This window comes from Pteropus vampyrus, unplaced genomic scaffold, assembly GCF_000151845.1.
Source record: "Pteropus vampyrus isolate Shadow unplaced genomic scaffold, Pvam_2.0 Scaffold152, whole genome shotgun sequence".
Lineage (NCBI taxonomy): Eukaryota > Metazoa > Chordata > Mammalia > Chiroptera > Pteropodidae > Pteropus > Pteropus vampyrus.
The window spans coordinates 3,100,231-3,118,790 of record NW_011888933.1 but is presented as its reverse complement, the minus strand read 5'-3'; the positions used below and the strand labels follow the sequence as shown (position 1 = coordinate 3,118,790).

Here is an 18,560-nt window from a genome sequence, read left to right as displayed (position 1 = left end):
AGGGAAATTGCTAAGAGGTCATCTTATGTATATTCATAGTGGCAGAGGGAGAAGACATGGCCTTGGAAGGAAAAACTCAGGAGCTAGTGAGCGTGGCTTTAAACATGCTGGGAAGTATGAAAAGCCAGGAAGACATGCCCTCGCCCTGCTTGGGGGTGTGGGGTCCCCCTTCCCCCTATAGGACTCAGTCCCAGAGATGGGGAGAACTCCAGGCTGCCGAAGCCTCTGGTGGAGGAGGGACAAAGTGGTTTCTTGCTGGAATTGAGCAGGGGAAGCAAGCGAGTGACAGGTTATCTTCTGGCTTATCATCCTCACTAAGTAGCTTCCTGTTTTTCTCTCCACTCTCCCATTCTATGCTTCTGGCTTGAGCTGGAAAGGTCAGAGAGGTCAGAAAAAAACTTCCTGGGGTCTCTTTCCCCCAGTGCCAAATTGTCAGAAAGGCTCTGTTAGGGTCAAGCCTCCTCTATAACCTCTCTCCCTCCCTCATTTCCCCTCCACTTCCCATTTCTCTCTCATCTCAAATAATTTTTGTATTTAGAAAGACACATCCAGTTCTCTCAACCTCTCACACTGCAAGGTGTTTTTAACCTTCTCCGGCCATCCGGCTTCTCGTCCCCCACGTTCTTGTTTCACTTTCTTGTGAAAGGAACAATTAACCTCACTGAAGTCTTGGAAGTTCTGCCTTGTTCTTCCTCTCATTCCTTCCCTCTCTCATTTTCGGTCCGAGGGAGCTCCTGGGTTTGGACAGTACCCGTCTCAAAGGAAATTAGCCTCCTTTCTCCTTCATTCAGGCGCAGGTTTCAAATTGTGTTTGGGTCTCAAAGCCCACAGGGCGGGATGCTTACCAAGGCAAGACAGCCGAAACTGTTCGATTCTGATGAGAAAACAACACAGCAGTAACATCCCTGCAAAAAGGGAAACGAGAAAAATTAAAAAGTCGGAAAAACAGCCAGTCCCGCTGTGGAGAAAGGGCAGCGGTCAGCATGCCCACTCGTGTTTCCCCTCTTCTCCCTCTATGCAGGATTCACTGCAAAGGTTGCCCCGTGACCCGGGAACAGGCCCTGATAGGGGAGGGTTATCCTGGCCAGTGCCATTGGCTCTCTGTGCCTTGAAATCAGCATTCCAAAGGTCGAGGCCATTGCTGAATAAACCCCAGACAGAGACCTTTTCCCCTAACCATCACTTGTTGATTTCATTCCATTTAATATCGCTGTTTGGTTGGAAACTTTCACTCACAAGCCTCAGCCTGAGTCAGTACCACCTAGGGCCACAGTCTGTGGTGAGCTCCCCGACTCCTCCCTCTGGCCATCCTTAGGAAACCAAACCCCAGCAGCACCCACAGGCTGCTCTGGGGCCTAGTCACCAGTTACGGGCAGCAACCAGAGGCCCCTGTGGCCCTGCCAGGTTGGTATGGCGCAGGAACTCAGGGCCATCTGAGCAAACAGAGAGAAGCCATTTCATTCCTTGTGGTGGGAAGAAGATTCTGCTGCCTTTCACTTGAGTCACCAGGCAATGGGCTGAATGTTAGGGTTTTAGAAACATATGCACACGAACTTGAATATTCTTTTCCGTTTCTGAAATCTAAAATATATGCATTTTGAAAAACACCCACCTGCGTATGATACACACGGCTTATTCGTGAGTCCTCACACAGGCCTGGCATTCCAGGCCAGCCCGGAGGCTCCACCCAATAAAACCGAAATCAAGAGCCTGGGTCCTTTTAAGAATTGGTCATTCCCAGATGGGTATCTTGAAGAATGTGTTTCACAAAGTGCAAAAACCACTAAGAAGACTTGAAATAATGTTTTTTTTTTAGGCTAAACACCCACACAGAAGTCTGTACTAATGATTTTATGTGTGTGTTCAGCACAGTGTCTGGTTTGCCATCGAAGTGAAATTTCCAGGCGCTAAAACATACCCCTTTAAAGTTCCAAAAGTTCTCTTTAAAAAGGTTATCTGACAAAGGACATTCAGAAACATGCGCCACACTTCTCTGTCTTCTTAAAACCAAAACTAAGGAGAGTCAACTTTTTTTATGATGATTCTTCGGGCTTCGAATTCTAAACTTCGCTTTTTGTGACGGAGGCTGGGTAGGTTTAGAGCTGAGTTTTTGTTGACCTTTTAAACTTCCCAGGCCTCAGTTTCCTCATCTGCAAAACTGTGATGGTAATAACTACTTTGCAAAATCAGCAGCATCTTGTTCCCGTAGATGTACGATAAATTAGCAACCGTGTTAGTATCTTTATGTTTTGTCATGGGGGAGTTTCGGACTTCTTTCTATCAATGCTCTTGCCGTCACTTCCTGTCATGAGTGTGCCTGCCTCCTGGAGCTTCCTTCTTCTGACCTTTTCTTACTCCTTTATGATGAGTGTGCATTTTGCTTCAGGAGTTCTTGCTGTCTATTAGAAAGTTTTGGGCCTGGGGTCTCAGCTTTGCCCCAAGCCAGTTCAGAGTCGGCATGTCTGGTTTGCCTCAGTCAGCCAGGCTCACAGCAGAGTGAAGACAGGGACACTGCCGAAGTGCATGGAGCCCTTGGCATGAATTAAGCTACTCATGATCTTTTCTTCTGAAACCATCCCCTGACCCTTGCCCCCATGTCCTGGATATTTAAGCTTTGGGGATATCTGGCCTTCTAGTTAAGCGTGCTGGATAAACAAGGTGTTCTTGTGTTTATTTAGGGCCAGAGGAGCCCTCAAAATCTTAGAAGATGTGTCTCTGTCTTCCAAAGTAGAGGATGATATCTTGGAAAGGTAGCAGTTTTCCTGGTTGATAAAATGACTACAGTAAACAGAGGAAACAAACCAGACCTCAATAATCTGACCACTCCCCACCCAGCCAACAATCATTTCCCGTGCTCAGTAAATACCCTCTACTCCAGTCAAACAACCAACACAACCTCACATCCGCACCGGCCCAGTGCTCAGACTTGCCTCTCCCACCCCTCCACGGGGTCCAGCTGCATGCTTTCCTCCTCTTTCCCTTGGTTTCCTTGATCCCTCCAGGTCTCTATTATGGATCTTGACTCTGGACTCAGAACACTGCATAGCACCTTGCTCTGCTTGCTTTAGTTCACGTGTGGTCGCTTCGTGTTCTGAGCATGTATATTCTCGGAGGGCATAGACCACATATTTCAGTCTATACCCCTATGGCATCTAGTCCTGGAGAGTGCTAAGCAGGTGTGTACAGGTGATTGTTTTAGTGATATTTTACATTTGAGATGCCAGGAAATAGGTCAGTGTGGCATGAACCTGCATTGAAAGGCTGACAGAGCTGTCTTCCCTACTCATCCATTTTGTGATGAGACATAATGACAGCGGGAGGATAAGACACAGGCTGCGGATATCACTAAGCTCTCTGTGACTTGGTCTCTCATCCACAAAATGGCAATGGACCATTTATTCATTCATCCAGAAATAGTCATTAAACACCTACTGTCTACCAAGCAGATGATAGCACTAGGAACACAGTGATAAGTAAATTGTACTCTTTGCCCTCATGGAACTTAGAGTTTGGGAGAAGGAAGCAAGTAAAAACATATGGTTACTGATGATAAAGCCACCACATCTGGAGCACCACCTGCGATCCTGGCACTTTGCCAAGCACTCCACGTATATCATCTCATTAGCTCCTTGCAACAAAAACCTGTGAAGCCATTGGTACTCTGCCCATTTTACAGATGTACAAACTTAGGCTCAAACAAATTAAGCACCTGGCCCAAAGTCCCACTCTTGGACGTGGCAGAGAAGGGGTTTGAAGCCACAATACCCTACTTTGTAATCTGTGAACTTTTACACTCTACTGCCTCCCCCAGCACTTCGCATTCTGATGGTGAACATGATATGGGCATGTTATATGAACCCACAGCACTGGACCCAGCCTAGGCTGGGGACATCACGGAAAGCTTCTTTGAGGAGGTGATGCCTGCATTGATCCTGAAGAAGTTAGCCAGGCAAAGGGAGAGTACGTATGGCTGGTAGTCCAGGCAGAGAGCAGCATGTCAAAGACAAGAAGGGAAGCGAATGTAATGCCTTCAGGAACCATAGTAATTGAAGATCTGTCCTGTGACTTGCTGATTCAAACCCTCTTCTAGACAAAGAGGTGCCTGAGCAAAGCTATTTAATTTTATTTCCTGGCTAAGCAACTTCCAGCATCTTGGAGAGAGGCTGTGGTCAGGAAGCAGGAAAGACTGAGATTATGGGGTCTCTCTGCTGAACCCCCCCCCAACTCTCCTAAGCCAGGGTCTCTCGGTCTCATTTCCTATGTCAGGAACCCCAGTTTAATGCTTGAAAGTGGGCTGGCATGGGAAAGTCCAGGTAACACTTTGGATTAGGCTCTGCTAGTCGGTCTTATTCCTATACACGGCTGTCTCTGAACACAGGTCTCTTTCCTATGAATAGAATAGAGGGCCGGAGGCCACATTGTCCAATTGGAGGTGTGGCTTCAGCTGGTGTCTGCCCTAGTCTCTAGAAATCAAAGCAGAACGAGAGTTCTCTGTGGTTCAAGAGGGTGTCTTGTACTCAGGTGAGACCCTTGAGCTGATTACTCATAACGTTGTCCCAGATTTACTGCCTGCCCATCCACAGAAATATTCCGATTCCCTCAGGGAACCAACGAGCAGCAATACTTTTCTGTATTGCAACGACTCTGCTAATGACAGAACCAGATCCCCCTCCAGGTACGTGAAGCAATAAACAGGAACAGCCCTGCTGACTAGAACTCAGCTGGCAGCTGACCCCACACTCACCAACCTTGACCAAGGACTCCACCCAGCAACTTAGCTCTCTGAAGTGAGAAAAAACACCACAGATTGTTCGCTTTCTACCGAGGTTAAAGAACAGTTGGGGCAACGGTTATTTTTGGCAGTTTGTTTTTAAATAGGCGATGTTGCAATCGCAACTCTCCAAATGCAAGCTTCAGTGTGGATGTCCTTCTTAACAATGCACTTTATCTTCTGATTGAGAAAATCACTTGAGATTTTCTAATACACAATCCTGCTTGTTCTGCTTCTCAGCACAGGCACCTTCTCTGAACCCAGAGGTCCCAAAAGGCCTGCATCTCACCCCATGTAACTCCATGTAATTCTCCCATCTAATTACACTGGGTGAGAGTCTGTCTTCAGAAATTCAGTGGGAACTCTGGGTGTGGAGGGGATAAAGAGGAAGAGGAAATAGACCAAGAAAAGAAATTCGATTTTTCTAAAAAGGGATTCGTGTGTTTTCCCGTAGTCATGAGTCTGACGCGGGGGAAAAGAAAATATTCTCTTTGCTTTGTCCTTTTTACTGGCAAGGGGGAGTGAAACCTTTGGATTAAGAGAAACTAAATAGATAATTTAATTCCATTTTTCTGTTTCTGCCTGGATAAATCATCCCAGAAAAAAAAAAAATATATTAGCTGCCCTTGTCTTTCCTTCTAGAAAAGAGATTCCATAATCGTCCTTCATTATGAGGCCTCGTGCCTCACAACTCATCTCGGTTGATTGCGGAGATGTATTTAATTTACATAATCAAAATTTTCCTAGAAGAAACATCCTTGAAAAAATGTTAGCTGGGTCAAAATAAAATTTGGGGGAAAAAAAAGTATGAGGTGAACTTAGGTTTGGGAGAGCAGCGAAGCATGATAAAGGAAAATCTACATGATTTTTTTATGCTTTATTTCTCTAGCTTCGTAGCCAACCATCTTGGCAGTCTCTCTGTATTTTTCTCCTCTGTCTCATTAGGGACTCGACTGTACGTTTGTAGGTGGTGTGGGGGGACTGTCAGTTAGACAGTAACAGCGCACGTTTATTGCGCTCTCAATAGGCGTCCGTCAGTGCTGCACCAAGAACTTTCCCTGTTACTCTCACAACAACCCTGTGGGGCTGGTACTAGTCCCATTTAACAGATGGGGACACTGAGGCCCTGAGCGATCACATAGATAGTAAGGGGAGGGCTGGGATTTGAAGCCCACCCCTCAAAGCCGCCTTCGTGCACCTGTGTCCATGGACCTATAGCTGTCATCTGCCATCCCAGTGCTCAGGTATTTGGAGCCTCTCTGATTTCCTTAGATAATCTTGACAAGTCTTTTCTTTTCCTTTTCTTCTTTTATTCCTTTTCTTTGCCTCTTCCTGCCATGTCCGGATGCTGGCAGGGCAGTCAAGGAGAAAGAGATTTTTCTGTCTTTAAATACAAGCTGGAGGCCTGACTCTCGGTCAATAGTCTCTGTCTGCCTCCCTGCATTCACCTCCTGCCCCCCGATTCCCTCCAGCCCCCCTCACCATCCTCTTCAAATTCCCTGCCATCCTCCCACCACCTCACTCTCCATCTGGAATCCGAAGATGTGAGGGCTAGTAATAGAGTGTCAGCGGAAGTAATTGATTCCTCACACAGAGAGAATTCTGCCTTTAGTGTCAATGGAGCTGAACCAGAGTCTTGGAGGGTGAGCGAGACATGTAAACAGTCCATGGCTGAGCTGTCAGGGTGAAGCCAGACTCTACACCAGAGAGTGAGTGAGAGGGAAAACGGTGGAACAAATAATTGTTTTATTGGAAAAGAAAGGAGTAAATAATATTTCAGCCCAGGAATTGGCAGTTTGAAAGAGATGGTTGAGAGCCGGGAGCAGAAGGAATCACGATGCAGGTTTTAATGGAAGAGTTTTTCTTTGTCTCAAGGTAGGAGATTTGTCTCCACCCCAACCCCCTTCTCCCATTATCATCATTATTATCATTAAAATAATTACCGTAACAATTACAGTTGATGAGACCTCAGGTTTATAGAGCACCTTTCATCTAAAAGTTCAAAGTGATTTGTCTATGTGTCATCCTTTTGAGAGTAGTAGAAGGGTAAGAAAGTATTATTATTTTTTCATTTTATCTGCTGGGAAACTGAGGTCCAAGCAGATACAGGATTTAGGCCAAGCCTCAGGGGAGGCTGATGGGTTGTGTTGGGGTACTGACTCATCTCCTAGGGGTCTCTTTTCCCTACTGCCCACCAGGGCCCCTTATCCTCATGTGACCCCCACAGCTGATCCCTGCCAATAATGTTTCCTCCCACCCTGTGAGGACCCTGCTGGCCACTGCAATGTGGTGGCCAGCCAGCCAGCCAGCCAACAGCTCCATGCACAAAGCAAACAGTCCCACTATAGCCGTGGGATAAACAAAAGTCTTTAAGGTCTGACTCACACCGCTCCCATCCTGCTAGGAGACTTCCTGCAATCTGGTTCCCTTCCTCGTAGAAGCTGATGTCTTTTTTGGACATATTTCCTCCTGGTCTTCTTGAGCCTTCAGCCAAGAGCACCCAACGTTTCAGAACATTTGCCGCTTCCACCCTCAACAAACACTAGCCAGTTCTTTCAGAGCAGAGACAATTTAATTCTGCGATGGGGAGAAGCGAGTGCTTTAACATGCACTGCGTGGACCGGACCGCTTTTGCTCCCTGGTGTCTTCGGAACACAGCCGTTGAGGAAATTACAGTGACCGAGTTGCTGTTTGAGGGGTGGAGGCAGTGCCGGCTGACTGGCCACTGAGCGCTATGTTCAGACTCTTCACCCTGGCGTGGCAACAGCCCCTTCCTGCTTGACGTGAGTGCAGGCCCATCATTTCTTCACCATGGTGGTTTTTGCACAGTAATGACAACTTTGCCCCTGGAGCCAGGAAAAGCTCTGAGCTCTGTAACCTGAAGCTCTGAGTGAATGAAATCCAAGGACAGGGTCCATTACACCTGCCACCTAACTGTCCCAAACTGTCTCCTGCTTAGATTTCTGCATAGCACATTTTTTAGACAGGTTTTATATTTTCCAAGTTTTGTTACGGAGGCTGGATGCCATCAAAGGGGGATAGAAGAATGATTGGGAGCCTAAGTCCATGGAAAAACAAAGAACTTTTCCGATGCTGTGATTGATTCCCCGGTGCCCAGCACACCTCGTTCCCAGCAGGCTCCCGTTTTTTGGACAGATGGAGAAGTTCTGATTCGCTCTCACAATTAGACCCTCTGGGAGCCGGGGTTAGTGAGTGCCTGTGCCAGAGGGGACTGTTCACACAGCCAAGGTCAGGGACGCTGCCAGTACAGCAGGCCCGGGGACAGGTACTCCGATTTGCCCTCAGGGGGTACCAGTTACTCTGTGCCCCTTTCGATCAGCCCTGAGAAGCACAGGGACAAGTTCCCTGTTCCCATTTACAAGGTGAGGTGAACTGAGGCATGCGAGCTTGATTGACCCAGGCCAGCGAGGATAATTTAGGGAGTCTCTGGTCCTCCTGGGATGCACCTTTGAATCCAAGCGCCAGCCTACTGGTTGATGAGTGGACATAAGTTGTGGGCTGCTCTTACCTACTTTTTACTTTGGTGTCATTACAGAATGCTAACAAGGGGCTGGTTAAGCTAACTGGTTAAGCAGAGGGTGAGGACTATCTAGACGTGTACAGCAGACAGAAAAAAATCAACAGTCACCCTGAAAACAGCTTACCCCAAAACATTAAACTTCTCATTGGCACCGAAAATCATTTCTTATGTAAGTAAACACAGTCCACGCCAGCCTCCAGAGTGCTCCCCAGTTCAGGAGTCGAGCAGATCTGTGGCCACCCGGCCTCAGGAATGTGACTTGCTGGGGGAGCCAGCTCAGTGGGGGAAGCAGCGCTCGGCCAGAGGGTCAGGGGAGGAGTGGTGGAGGCTTTGTTGTGTGCCCTTAATTCTCTGAAAGTTCATCTGCTGTGACACGTATCAGACTCCCTGTCTGGACCAGCCTCCTTCCTCGCATTGCAAGGCCGTCTTGGCAGCCTGCTCTGTGGGGAACAATGAGATCGACGAGGCTCTTTCCATCATCCCAGGGCTTCTGCGGAAAAACAATCAGCAATTATAAATATATGTTACTTGTGGTTTCCATATTCTTGCCTTCAAGATTTTTAAGACTAATTCACTTTGTTTTGGGTTATTCTCTTCGCATACTTCCTTTGCTAAGTGGTCAGATTTCCTCCTTTCTCAAGAGCTGTGGTGACCCTGGCTATAACGGCGTTGTGAATAAGCTCAAAATATCAGAGATATGTGATGAGAAGAAATGAAGGAAGAAAATGGAACTGCAAACAGACACTATTAAAAACACACCTGGCACCAGTGCAAATACACAAACAAATGTAGTCTTGGCACTGTTTGAATCCTTGGAGTTAGATAACAAATAAGTTAGATAACTAATAATAATAATAGCAGCAGCAGCAATAACAGCTACTTATTGAGCACCTACTATGTGCTAGGCACTGCGCCGAGTTGTCAATGTTAATTAACTCACCAAATTGAGGGAGGTTGAGTATCTTGCTGTTCAGAACAGCAGATGAAGGAGCTAGTGGTTTTGAACCCAGCCTGGCAGCCTGGTTCCAGAGCCTGGGCTCAGAAACATGAGATTGAAACGAAATCCCAAAAACTCAAGTGACCGAAGCACTGTTGATAGATTTGTATAGGAGGAGGATTTTTAGAAACCACCCTCCCTAGCATTGAGATGGGGGCGGGGTTGGGGGGACAGGCATTGAGACTCTCTCTAAGGGTCTGACTTTTCATTTAATTATCACATGTTTGGTTTCTGAAGTATCATGTGTATGTAACTCTCCTCTCCCCCAAGTCCACCATCCTGCTTTGTAGAATACAGGTAATAATAAAAATAGCCAGTGTCTCCCAGGCAATAATATTCCAAGGCATCTAGTGCTGTGCTAAGCCTGAATGTACCTTCACCATCCTTCTGACAGTCCCTAAAGGTAGGAATTATTTCCATTTTGTAGATGAAGAAACTGAGACTCAGAGAACAAATGCCTTGCCTACGGTCACATCACTAGTGCGGGCCAGAAACTCTATGGGTTTGTCTACAAAGCCCATGCACTATACATCTCAGGGTACACATTCCCTTATAGATGGCTATGTTTCTCTGTAAAAGTAATTTAAGATTTTTGTCACAGATCCCTTCTCTAGGAAAATGTGCATACACACAAACTCACAAAATTTCTGTGTGATCATAGGTATTTCCCAACCTACTGAAACTCATCTGTGACCCCTATTGAAAATCTATAGGCTTAAAAATATATGCTCTGGATGGTACTTTAAGAGCTTATAAATATACAGGATACTATTTTCTCCCTCAATGAGCCATATGTTCACATTTGAGTGTATATGTGCTTATAAAAATACTTCACTTACAAAAGCTAATATGTCATCCCATCTGAACACTTACAAGCTTGGTTTCTATTGGGTGAGTCTTGAAAACATGAATTCCAAATCTGCTCACTGCTTCTGTTGGTGATTTGTCTATTAATTTTGGCAAGCCCTATAGGCTTTGTTTAAACAAAACAACTAAGTAAAAAGATCAAGATTCTGTTAAATCTGTAACTGAGACCAAGCAGTTTCTTTACTAAACCTCTTAGCTCCCGATATTCTTGTGCTGTGGCAATCTGACATCCCAGTCTCTCAAATCTTCATGCAACAATGAGACAAACGGACAGAGGTGAGGTCTATGTACTCTAGAGTGAGACTGTCTGGGTTCAGAGCCTGCCTCTGACCTTTCCTCATCATGTGACTTTGGACATGTCACTTAACCAATCTTAGCCTCAGTTTCTGCATCTGCAAATGGATGATGATTGCAACAGGGCCTGGTGTATTTTAAATGAAGACTGAATGAAAGAGCATCTAAACGGAGGGCCTAACCCATAGTAAGTGCTCAGTAAAGGAGTTCTTCCCATTGATACACTAGCTTCTTATTAAGTGGGTGGTACCAATGAAAGGGAGAAATTCAAGGAAATGAAATGTGCTTCCTAAAAAACCCCACCTTGTTGCGAGCTGATTCCTCTCTAAAGGCTACATGTTCTTACTGAGCCTGAGGCTTTGGGCCTGAAGTGACCAAAGACTTCAGCATCCTGCAGCCTCTTCATTGGGAAGCTGTACATGGCAGTGTTGTTTTTTCCTCCTATTTTCCCTGCAGGTTTTAATGTAAGGATTAATAAGACAGTATTTGTAGATGTCTTTGAGCTTCCTGGAAGAAAGGCACTCCAGGAGGTGATAAATTCTCTGGCCTGGATAATCTACGCATGAAATATGGTACTTTGAAAGTGTGAGAAAAATCTCAAATCACTTTGACAGCATTTTAATTATAGTTGATTTGTTTGCCGCTAATAGTGAAAATGCTGTCAGCATGATTTGAGATGTTTCTTCCACTCAAAATGTTACATTTCGTGTTTTTGAGTCACGAGGCAACATTTTGGTTTCCAGATGCAACCAGAATAGCTCAGTGAATGTGTTGAACACAAAGGCAGAGAGCATAAAATGGACCAGACATATTAAGTTCCTCAGAAAGTGTCATCATAGAGTGCATTCTTCTGAACTGGTAACGCTAACTAACCTCAAGACCCTCGTTCATTTGTTCACTCAACAGAAGGTTATTGCCAGGTACCAAGTATTATAAATTTAGCAGTGACAAGGCAAGGTCCTTGCTCTTGTGGTGCTTATCGACAAGTGCAGGACACAGATTCTAAACAAGTAAACAAGTATATTGACGAGACCATTACAGATTATGATAATAGCTACAAAGGCAATAAGAGGGTGGTGAGGTCGAGAATAAGGGCATGCTCTCTGAAGGAGAGTGATCGGGACTGGTTTCTTTGAGGAGGTGACGTTTGCACTTAGAAGAATGAAACGGTATCAGCCAATAGAAAAACTAACAGTTATTGTAGGACCAAGGCCCAGAGGCTGGAAAGAGCATGTCATACACAAGATGTGATGTCTTCGACATTTTATGATATAAAAAACATGAAGGGAGACATCGCCTGGTTGGCAAAGATAATGGCTTCAGGACGTGGGTGGACGCAGGTACTTTGGTGTGTAAACCTGAATCCCACGGGATGGACACAGCATTCTTCTTCGGAGCACCCGAGTACTCACCTGTGACATAGACATTCCCTCACAAGCAGTTCTTTGGGACGTCCACGCTCTGGAAGGGGCTAGACATTCTTCCTGCCCTGCCAGAAGGGCCTCAGTGTGGTGGACCTCCCAGAGCAGGCTTGGTTGGCTAAGCCAGCCTTTGGTGGACTGCCAGGATAGAGTTAAGGAAACGAGAAAGCCTCTTTTCTTGTTTGCCTAGTGATGAGAGGAAGAGATGAGACTGTTGCTTTTTCATATCTCTCCCGTGGACTCTTAAAATTAATTCCATTGTCAAGATTCCCATGCCCCAAAGGTGGGTTTGGGGAGAGAAATTAAGACTTTCAAGTCAAGAGAGGACAGAAAGCATTCTCTAGACAAATGCTCAACCTGCAGATGTGAGAATCTGTGAGGAGAAAAGTAAAACGGCACTTGCGGAATCATTTTAGAGAAGGGGAAAAAAGAAATGGGAGTAGAGATGGCTACTTCAGCTTAGGAAAGTAAGTGAATGAATGAATGAATGAATGAATGAATAGAATACTAAAAGGTAGTGTTAGAGCTCTGAAAGGAATTTTTTCATTTGAGGGAGATTACGAATAATGAAATGCAAACACAATGGTTAATATGTCTGTTAGCCGGTTTATATTTCCTTCTGGAAAATTAATAATGTGTTCTAAGAGGAATGACTTTTCAGGTTATCAGATTGTGGGGGTGAGCCCTGAGTTTGTACCCCAGATTTTTTCACCAAACAAATGCTGTTTGTTAGATGCTAGATGCAAAGCCATATTTATTCCGAGACCACAAACTTCCTCAGCTTCTGCGAGCTTTCACAAATGAACCTGACAACACTGAAATTTCTGTGGAGATTTATTCCAGCTGTGACAAATCCCTAATAATAAAAAATTTCCCCAAATGAGTCAGTCACACAGGAGGTAAATGAGACATTCTGTGTGAAGTCAGCATGTCGTTTGGAGTGTGCCCTGTATACAAAAAGCCCAGCCAGAGAGCTGGTAGTTAACTGGGGCTTGTCCACAGGGCAGAACCAGGACCCTGGAGAGAAGGGAGATTTTAGCCACCAAATTATAACTCTTGGTAACTCTCTCCCCTCAAGCAAACCTGATAGGAAAAACCAGCTTTTCTAAGAAGCTCAAGGAAGGGCTGGTTATTTGCTTCACAAAAGGACTCACCAGAGGGGTCAGGGAGAACATTTATGATACGATTGATTTATATGAAAACGTTTTTCAAAAATGCATCCCTTTACTCTATGTGTATTTAGATGTGTCACAATGTATTTGTAGCTGCATTACAAAAACGGATCTGGAGAGGTAGATCTATGGAGGCAAGCCTGTAGCTGTGGCATTTGCTGGGTAACCTTGCTTCATCACTGATTCTCTTAATCCCCTAAATTACTCCACGGGTGATTAGGCAACATGATAAAACCCCGCATTCTGACGAATGAGGAACTAGTGGGATGTCTGGGCCTCTCTTTGTCCTTCCTAGAGAAATCAGCATCACTAAGACTGCAGCTATCTGGAGGTCTTCGAAAAATATTTTTTAAAGTATTTGTTGAGTGTGAGCCATGGCCCTGGTCCTCTTCCAGGTGTTCCCACAGGCTGTGTCTTATTTAGTCCTCACTTCCAATCTGTGAGATGGATGGTGATGGTGATGATGATATTTGCTTTTTCATCTGTTAAATTATGAAAGCTAGGTTTTTTCCTCAACTCTTCTACTTGGAAAAAAATTCTTAATGGGAGCAGTTTATTTTATGTATTTGTGGCTTATTAGAGAAATGTAGGCTTATTGTAAACAATTCAGATAATAGAAGAGAACAAAGAAGAAAGTAAAAATTACCAATTATTCCACCACCCATATATCTCACCCCTAATATTTTAGTATATAGTCTTTCAGGCTTTCTTCTGTATGTATGTGCTAGGAATTACATATACACACATACATGTATGTTTTAAGACATACTTTTAAAAATACCTATTATTTTTTTTTTCATCCTAACAATATACCATGGTCTTTTTTCCATAAAAACAAAATATCTAGATCTGTAGCACTATTTACTATAGCAGTGGAGCATTTTATTTTATCCATATACCCAAATTATTTACCCACCCTCTGTTTTTGGACATTTAGACATGATGCTGTTTATAAACAAAACATCCTTTCACTTTGCACATGCTTCTTTTTATATGTACACACACAAAGATATACATCTTTGCACAATTGTCTGATTATTTCCTTAGGAAAAATTCCTAGCAGTGGGATTGCCAGATTAAAGGGTATGTGCATATTAACTTTTGTCACATTTTTGCCAGAATGACCTCCAAAGCGTTTGAACATATGTACATTCCTGCTTATACTGCACCTCTCCTTATGTGCTCTGTGTCTCCAAGAAAGTTGCTTCTGCTCAAGGCTCTGTCTCTTTACCTCTGAAATGCGTGTGAGGATCCAATAGAGCACAGTGACATTTATTAAGCATATACTAACTGCCAAGCTGTGTAGTGACGCTTGTGAGATTTAAATGACCAAAATAATCTATGTAACAGCCCTGGAAAAAAGGTTCTAATATCCCTGTTTTACTCTTATTTACTCCATTTCTGAGGCTCAGAAAGGTTAAGTAACTTGCCTGAGGGACCCAGCTAATAAGGCACAAACTCATTTGTGTGTACTTCCTGTATGAGAGGAAAGGGAGAGCCTTTCCTATAGAGCCTGCATTTACTCCAGGTAAACCAGGTAATATCTGCTTAAGGAATCCAAGTGGCTTCTCTACTGTGCACACTGGTGGGACATCGCCATTACTCAGCTGGCCATGACTGTCCCACCGGGCTTACCACACTGTGGAAATACCAAGGAGAGATTTTCCAGAAGGTTTGGGGAATTTCCTTTAAGAACAAACTAAATGTCTTTCCACTTTTGTTTTGGAAGTGAGAAAGCATGTTTTCAAAGTCAGCACCATCTCCCACACTGAAATCACAGACCTAAACAGATGCCCCACCCCCACTGCCTTTCTCAATCTGTGGCCGTCTCCCCAGAGCTCCTGGGAGAACCCTGCCATCGCGTCTTCCCCAGACTTTAACTAGCTTCTGTGATTCTTTTGACTGTAGGATTTCAGCTCTCTGGGGTAGAAGAATAAACTAATCCTGGTCTACTCCTTATACTTCCTTCATAGACCTATTTATTTGGAAGCGGCTGAGCAATCTGAAATATGGTTCCCTGGGGCTGGAGTGAGGCCTCAGGCCTTTCTGGCTTGAGAAGCCACTTCTGCAGGCAGTGAGTTCCCACAGACTCTGTGTGTGTGTGGCAGGAGCCAGCAGGCACATCCCAGGGAGGATAGCCTTCCAGTCCCTGTTTTTACCCGAAAGAGATGTCTTACTTGTTGTTTTAACAGGTTGATGCAAAATAAATAAACAGGGAGGGAGAGGGTGATAGATGGTTTTCAGTAAATAATGGTACCACGCCAGCAATTAGAAGGGAACTGGAGGGGCCAAATTCCCCACCTCAGCAGTTGTGACAGGAGTATTCACTGGAACCCCAGAAAAGGAGCCCAAACAGAGCACCGTGAAGACTGCCAGAGCTCACACTAAGGCTGAAAATATGTGTCTGTACAGATAAAATGGCACAGTATGTGTGCGCCATCCCACAAACCTAGCCAAGGATGTCTTTGAGGTGTATTCCTCCATCCTGGGCCAGTTTGATTATGTTTGAGATGAGCTCAGGTCTTGGCAGCCTAGAGACAGCCGCCCACTGTGCCTCTGGCTGAGGCTGGGAGGTATGTGCTCATAGACGCTGGTCCCTGGGGATTTGCCCCCTGCTTTGGGAGAAAGATTTTTATTGCCTTCTCTAATATGATGCCGATTCCTTTTAAAAATGTGTTGTTGACTAGACACTGCTGATGTGAACTTCTCAGAGTCATCTCAGGGAGAGAGGGAGCCCATGTTTGGGGAGTTTTTGTCATTAACAGATTAAAGATAAGAGAAGAGGGAATGACCCAGGAGAAAACTGAAACGTGGGGGAGGAGGCAGCAAAATAAAAATATCTCTGAAACAGCCCCCGTGTGCCTGGCTCGAAGCCTAGCACCTTACATATGTTTTTTTTTTTTCTTTCTTTTTTTCATTCCATCTCCATCCCTACCCTCTGAAGTAGATATTTTTATCCTAATCTTGCAGATGAAGAAATTGATGCTCAAAAGGGCTAAGTAACTTGCAGTGACACAAAGCTAATAAAAAACAACTAAGATTCAGAGAGATCATAATGGAAATTAAAATGGTGCTATGGAAGGAAAGAAAAAATATATATATATTTTGAGATATTTGATAGAAAAATGCTTTTGCTCTTATGTGGGCAAGAGATAAGGCCTTAAAATCTAGCCATTTGCCAGGGTGCTCATTCCCTCTGTGGCTTAAGTAAAGCAATACCGCTTCCTATATCTATGTTTGACGGTCTACAAGCAAACATAGGTGACCTTGGTTTATCAATCTGAAACACATGCGTGTCCAGAAATGAATGGAGAACATATGAACCGGAGTGAGACAATGGTCCTTTTCATCTTCTTAAAGTGCTCTTTTCTCCTATGTGCCCCTTTGCACCACCCTCACCTAGGTATGACTTCATTGAGATTCGGGACGGAGACAGTGAATCTGCCGACCTCCTGGGGAAGCACTGTGGGAACATTGCTCCACCTACCATCATCTCCTCCGGCTCTGTGCTCTATATCAAGTTCACCTCAGACTACGCGCGGCAGGGGGCAGGCTTCTCTCTGCGCTATGAGATCTTCAAGACAGGTCAGTGTGGTCATGGTGGAAAGCTAGGAGCTGGGCATCTTGGAGGAGATGGGACACTACCACCTGTGTCTGGCCATGGGGACTGTGTCATAGTTACGTGCTTATAGATGGAGCCCAGTGGGTTGAGACAAGTGGTAAGGGTTACAATTTTATCCAGCCTGAGCCAGTTGACGGAGGGAAGAGAGGTTCAAGGTGAACCTGGAGACAGCCCTAGGTGAAAAGCCAGTTTAGGTCATCATCTAGCTTGAGAGGGTGAGTTGCAGGGTTAGTGCTGGGTGCTGCCCAGCAGGCAGACAACATCATTTGTGGCACCAAAAGACTAGGGGCACCAATTAAATAGAAAAACACTTTTGGAAAGAACTTAATGTTTGTGTGTGTTTAAAAATCACGGTCATCTTTATGCGAAAAAGGAAAACTTGGTTGAACTTCCTCCTAATTATGTTCATGGCTTAATGTCGCCTTTATTTGGAATTGCATGAGGCAGGAGGGCATAATCTCTTCAGTGTTCAGAGCCTATAAAGATCTCGCTATGACCTGCCCCCTTCCTAGTTGGGTCATGCAGTAGCTTTTAAATTTAAATATGGCTCCTAGAAATTCCCCCTTGCCCATCCACTTTACTACTTCTACCCATTAAACCCCCACTTGCTAAATGCTAATGAAGCTGACCCTCTGAAAAGCAATAAAAAAAGATAGCAAAAAAGAGGCTGAGAACGCTGCACATCAAGTTGACTACTTACTTTTTGTTAGGTCCCCCTTAGATTACTTTAGGCCCTGAGAATATAGGCCAGTGCTTATTTCCGTAACTGGGTAGGCCAACTTCCATTCACGAGATACCGGTTCAGCATCTACATGTAAGCATTCCAAGCAGCACGCCCTTTCCTCCAATATGAGTTTATTATCTTGAGGCTAAGTGAAGCTTATCCTCCAGTTCTCCCCTCTCTCGGCCTGCTCTGCCACCTAAGAATCTCTCGCCCCATCTAACGAGTGTGTTGCCCTCCCCAGCAGCCAAAGTTTTGCAGCATGTGGATGGGGTCTGGTGAAAGGGGAAACTGTCAGCCTTGTCATCAAGAGGCCCAAGTCCGGCGCCTGTTGAGTTCAGTGTAAGGGAAACTATTCATACATATATATATATTTTTTTTTTCACTAAACTGTTCTTGAAAGGAAGTGGTAGCTGCTGAAAGCACTTTTTATATCCACTCTGTCTAAATATTTGTCGGATTTGTCTGCCTGGGAACAAGAATGTAGAGTCCAGTGAAGGGGTGGGGCTGAGGGAACTGTGTCAAGCCAGAGCGGGAGCTCTGACTGTCCCAGGGCACGAGTCCCAGGAAGGTCCATTGACTGTGGGTCATCATGCTCCTGACCACATAAGGTCACAGGGACTGACAGTCTGTGTTCAGTGGCTTGGGGAATTCCAGTAGCTTGATCCACATTCCTTTGAGTTCTGTGCAAAATTCAGATCAGTCAGTGCCACCGGCTCTGATGGCACGTTCGTTGTACCGTCTTCTGTTGGGGTGCAGTTGGGGGAGAGAAGAGAGAAAGGAATAAAACCTCTTTTAGTGGGGAAGACAGGTGTGTAAATCCTCAGCACGTAACAGATGCACAGTAGATGTTGCTGGATGAATATATGCAAATTGAAAGGGAAACTATAGTATGAGGCAGAATGAGTAAGCACTAAGTACAGGTATGACTGACGTGCTATGGTTATGAAAATGAAGGCTCCATTGAGTGGCTTGGCAAGCGGAGAATCTGGAAAGTCTATTAGATAGCAAGGTCCCCAGCACTAAAGCTGTCACTCAGCTCCACTGTGCTGACTGTGAAAGGAAAACAGCTCTGAGCAAGGTCTTCCAGGGAACTGGCCACAGAAAGTCAGACCAAGGTAAGCAAACTCATCTCTGTTTCATGCCTCCTGACC

At 44.9% G+C, this 18,560-nt stretch overlaps 1 protein-coding gene across 7 annotated transcripts in view; it reads left to right on the top strand.

Annotated features, from left to right (window-relative positions):
- Positions 1 to 18,560, top strand: part of NRP2 (neuropilin 2) — a 94,880-nt gene that overhangs the window by 16,961 nt on the left and 59,359 nt on the right. For all 7 annotated transcript variants that reach the window (XM_011369681.2, XM_011369680.2, XM_011369682.2 and 4 more), the window contains exon 3: positions 16,467 to 16,648. In XM_011369681.2, coding sequence (XP_011367983.1) covers positions 16,467 to 16,648 — 182 coding nt within the window. The remainder of the gene's footprint in view (positions 1 to 16,466; positions 16,649 to 18,560) is intronic.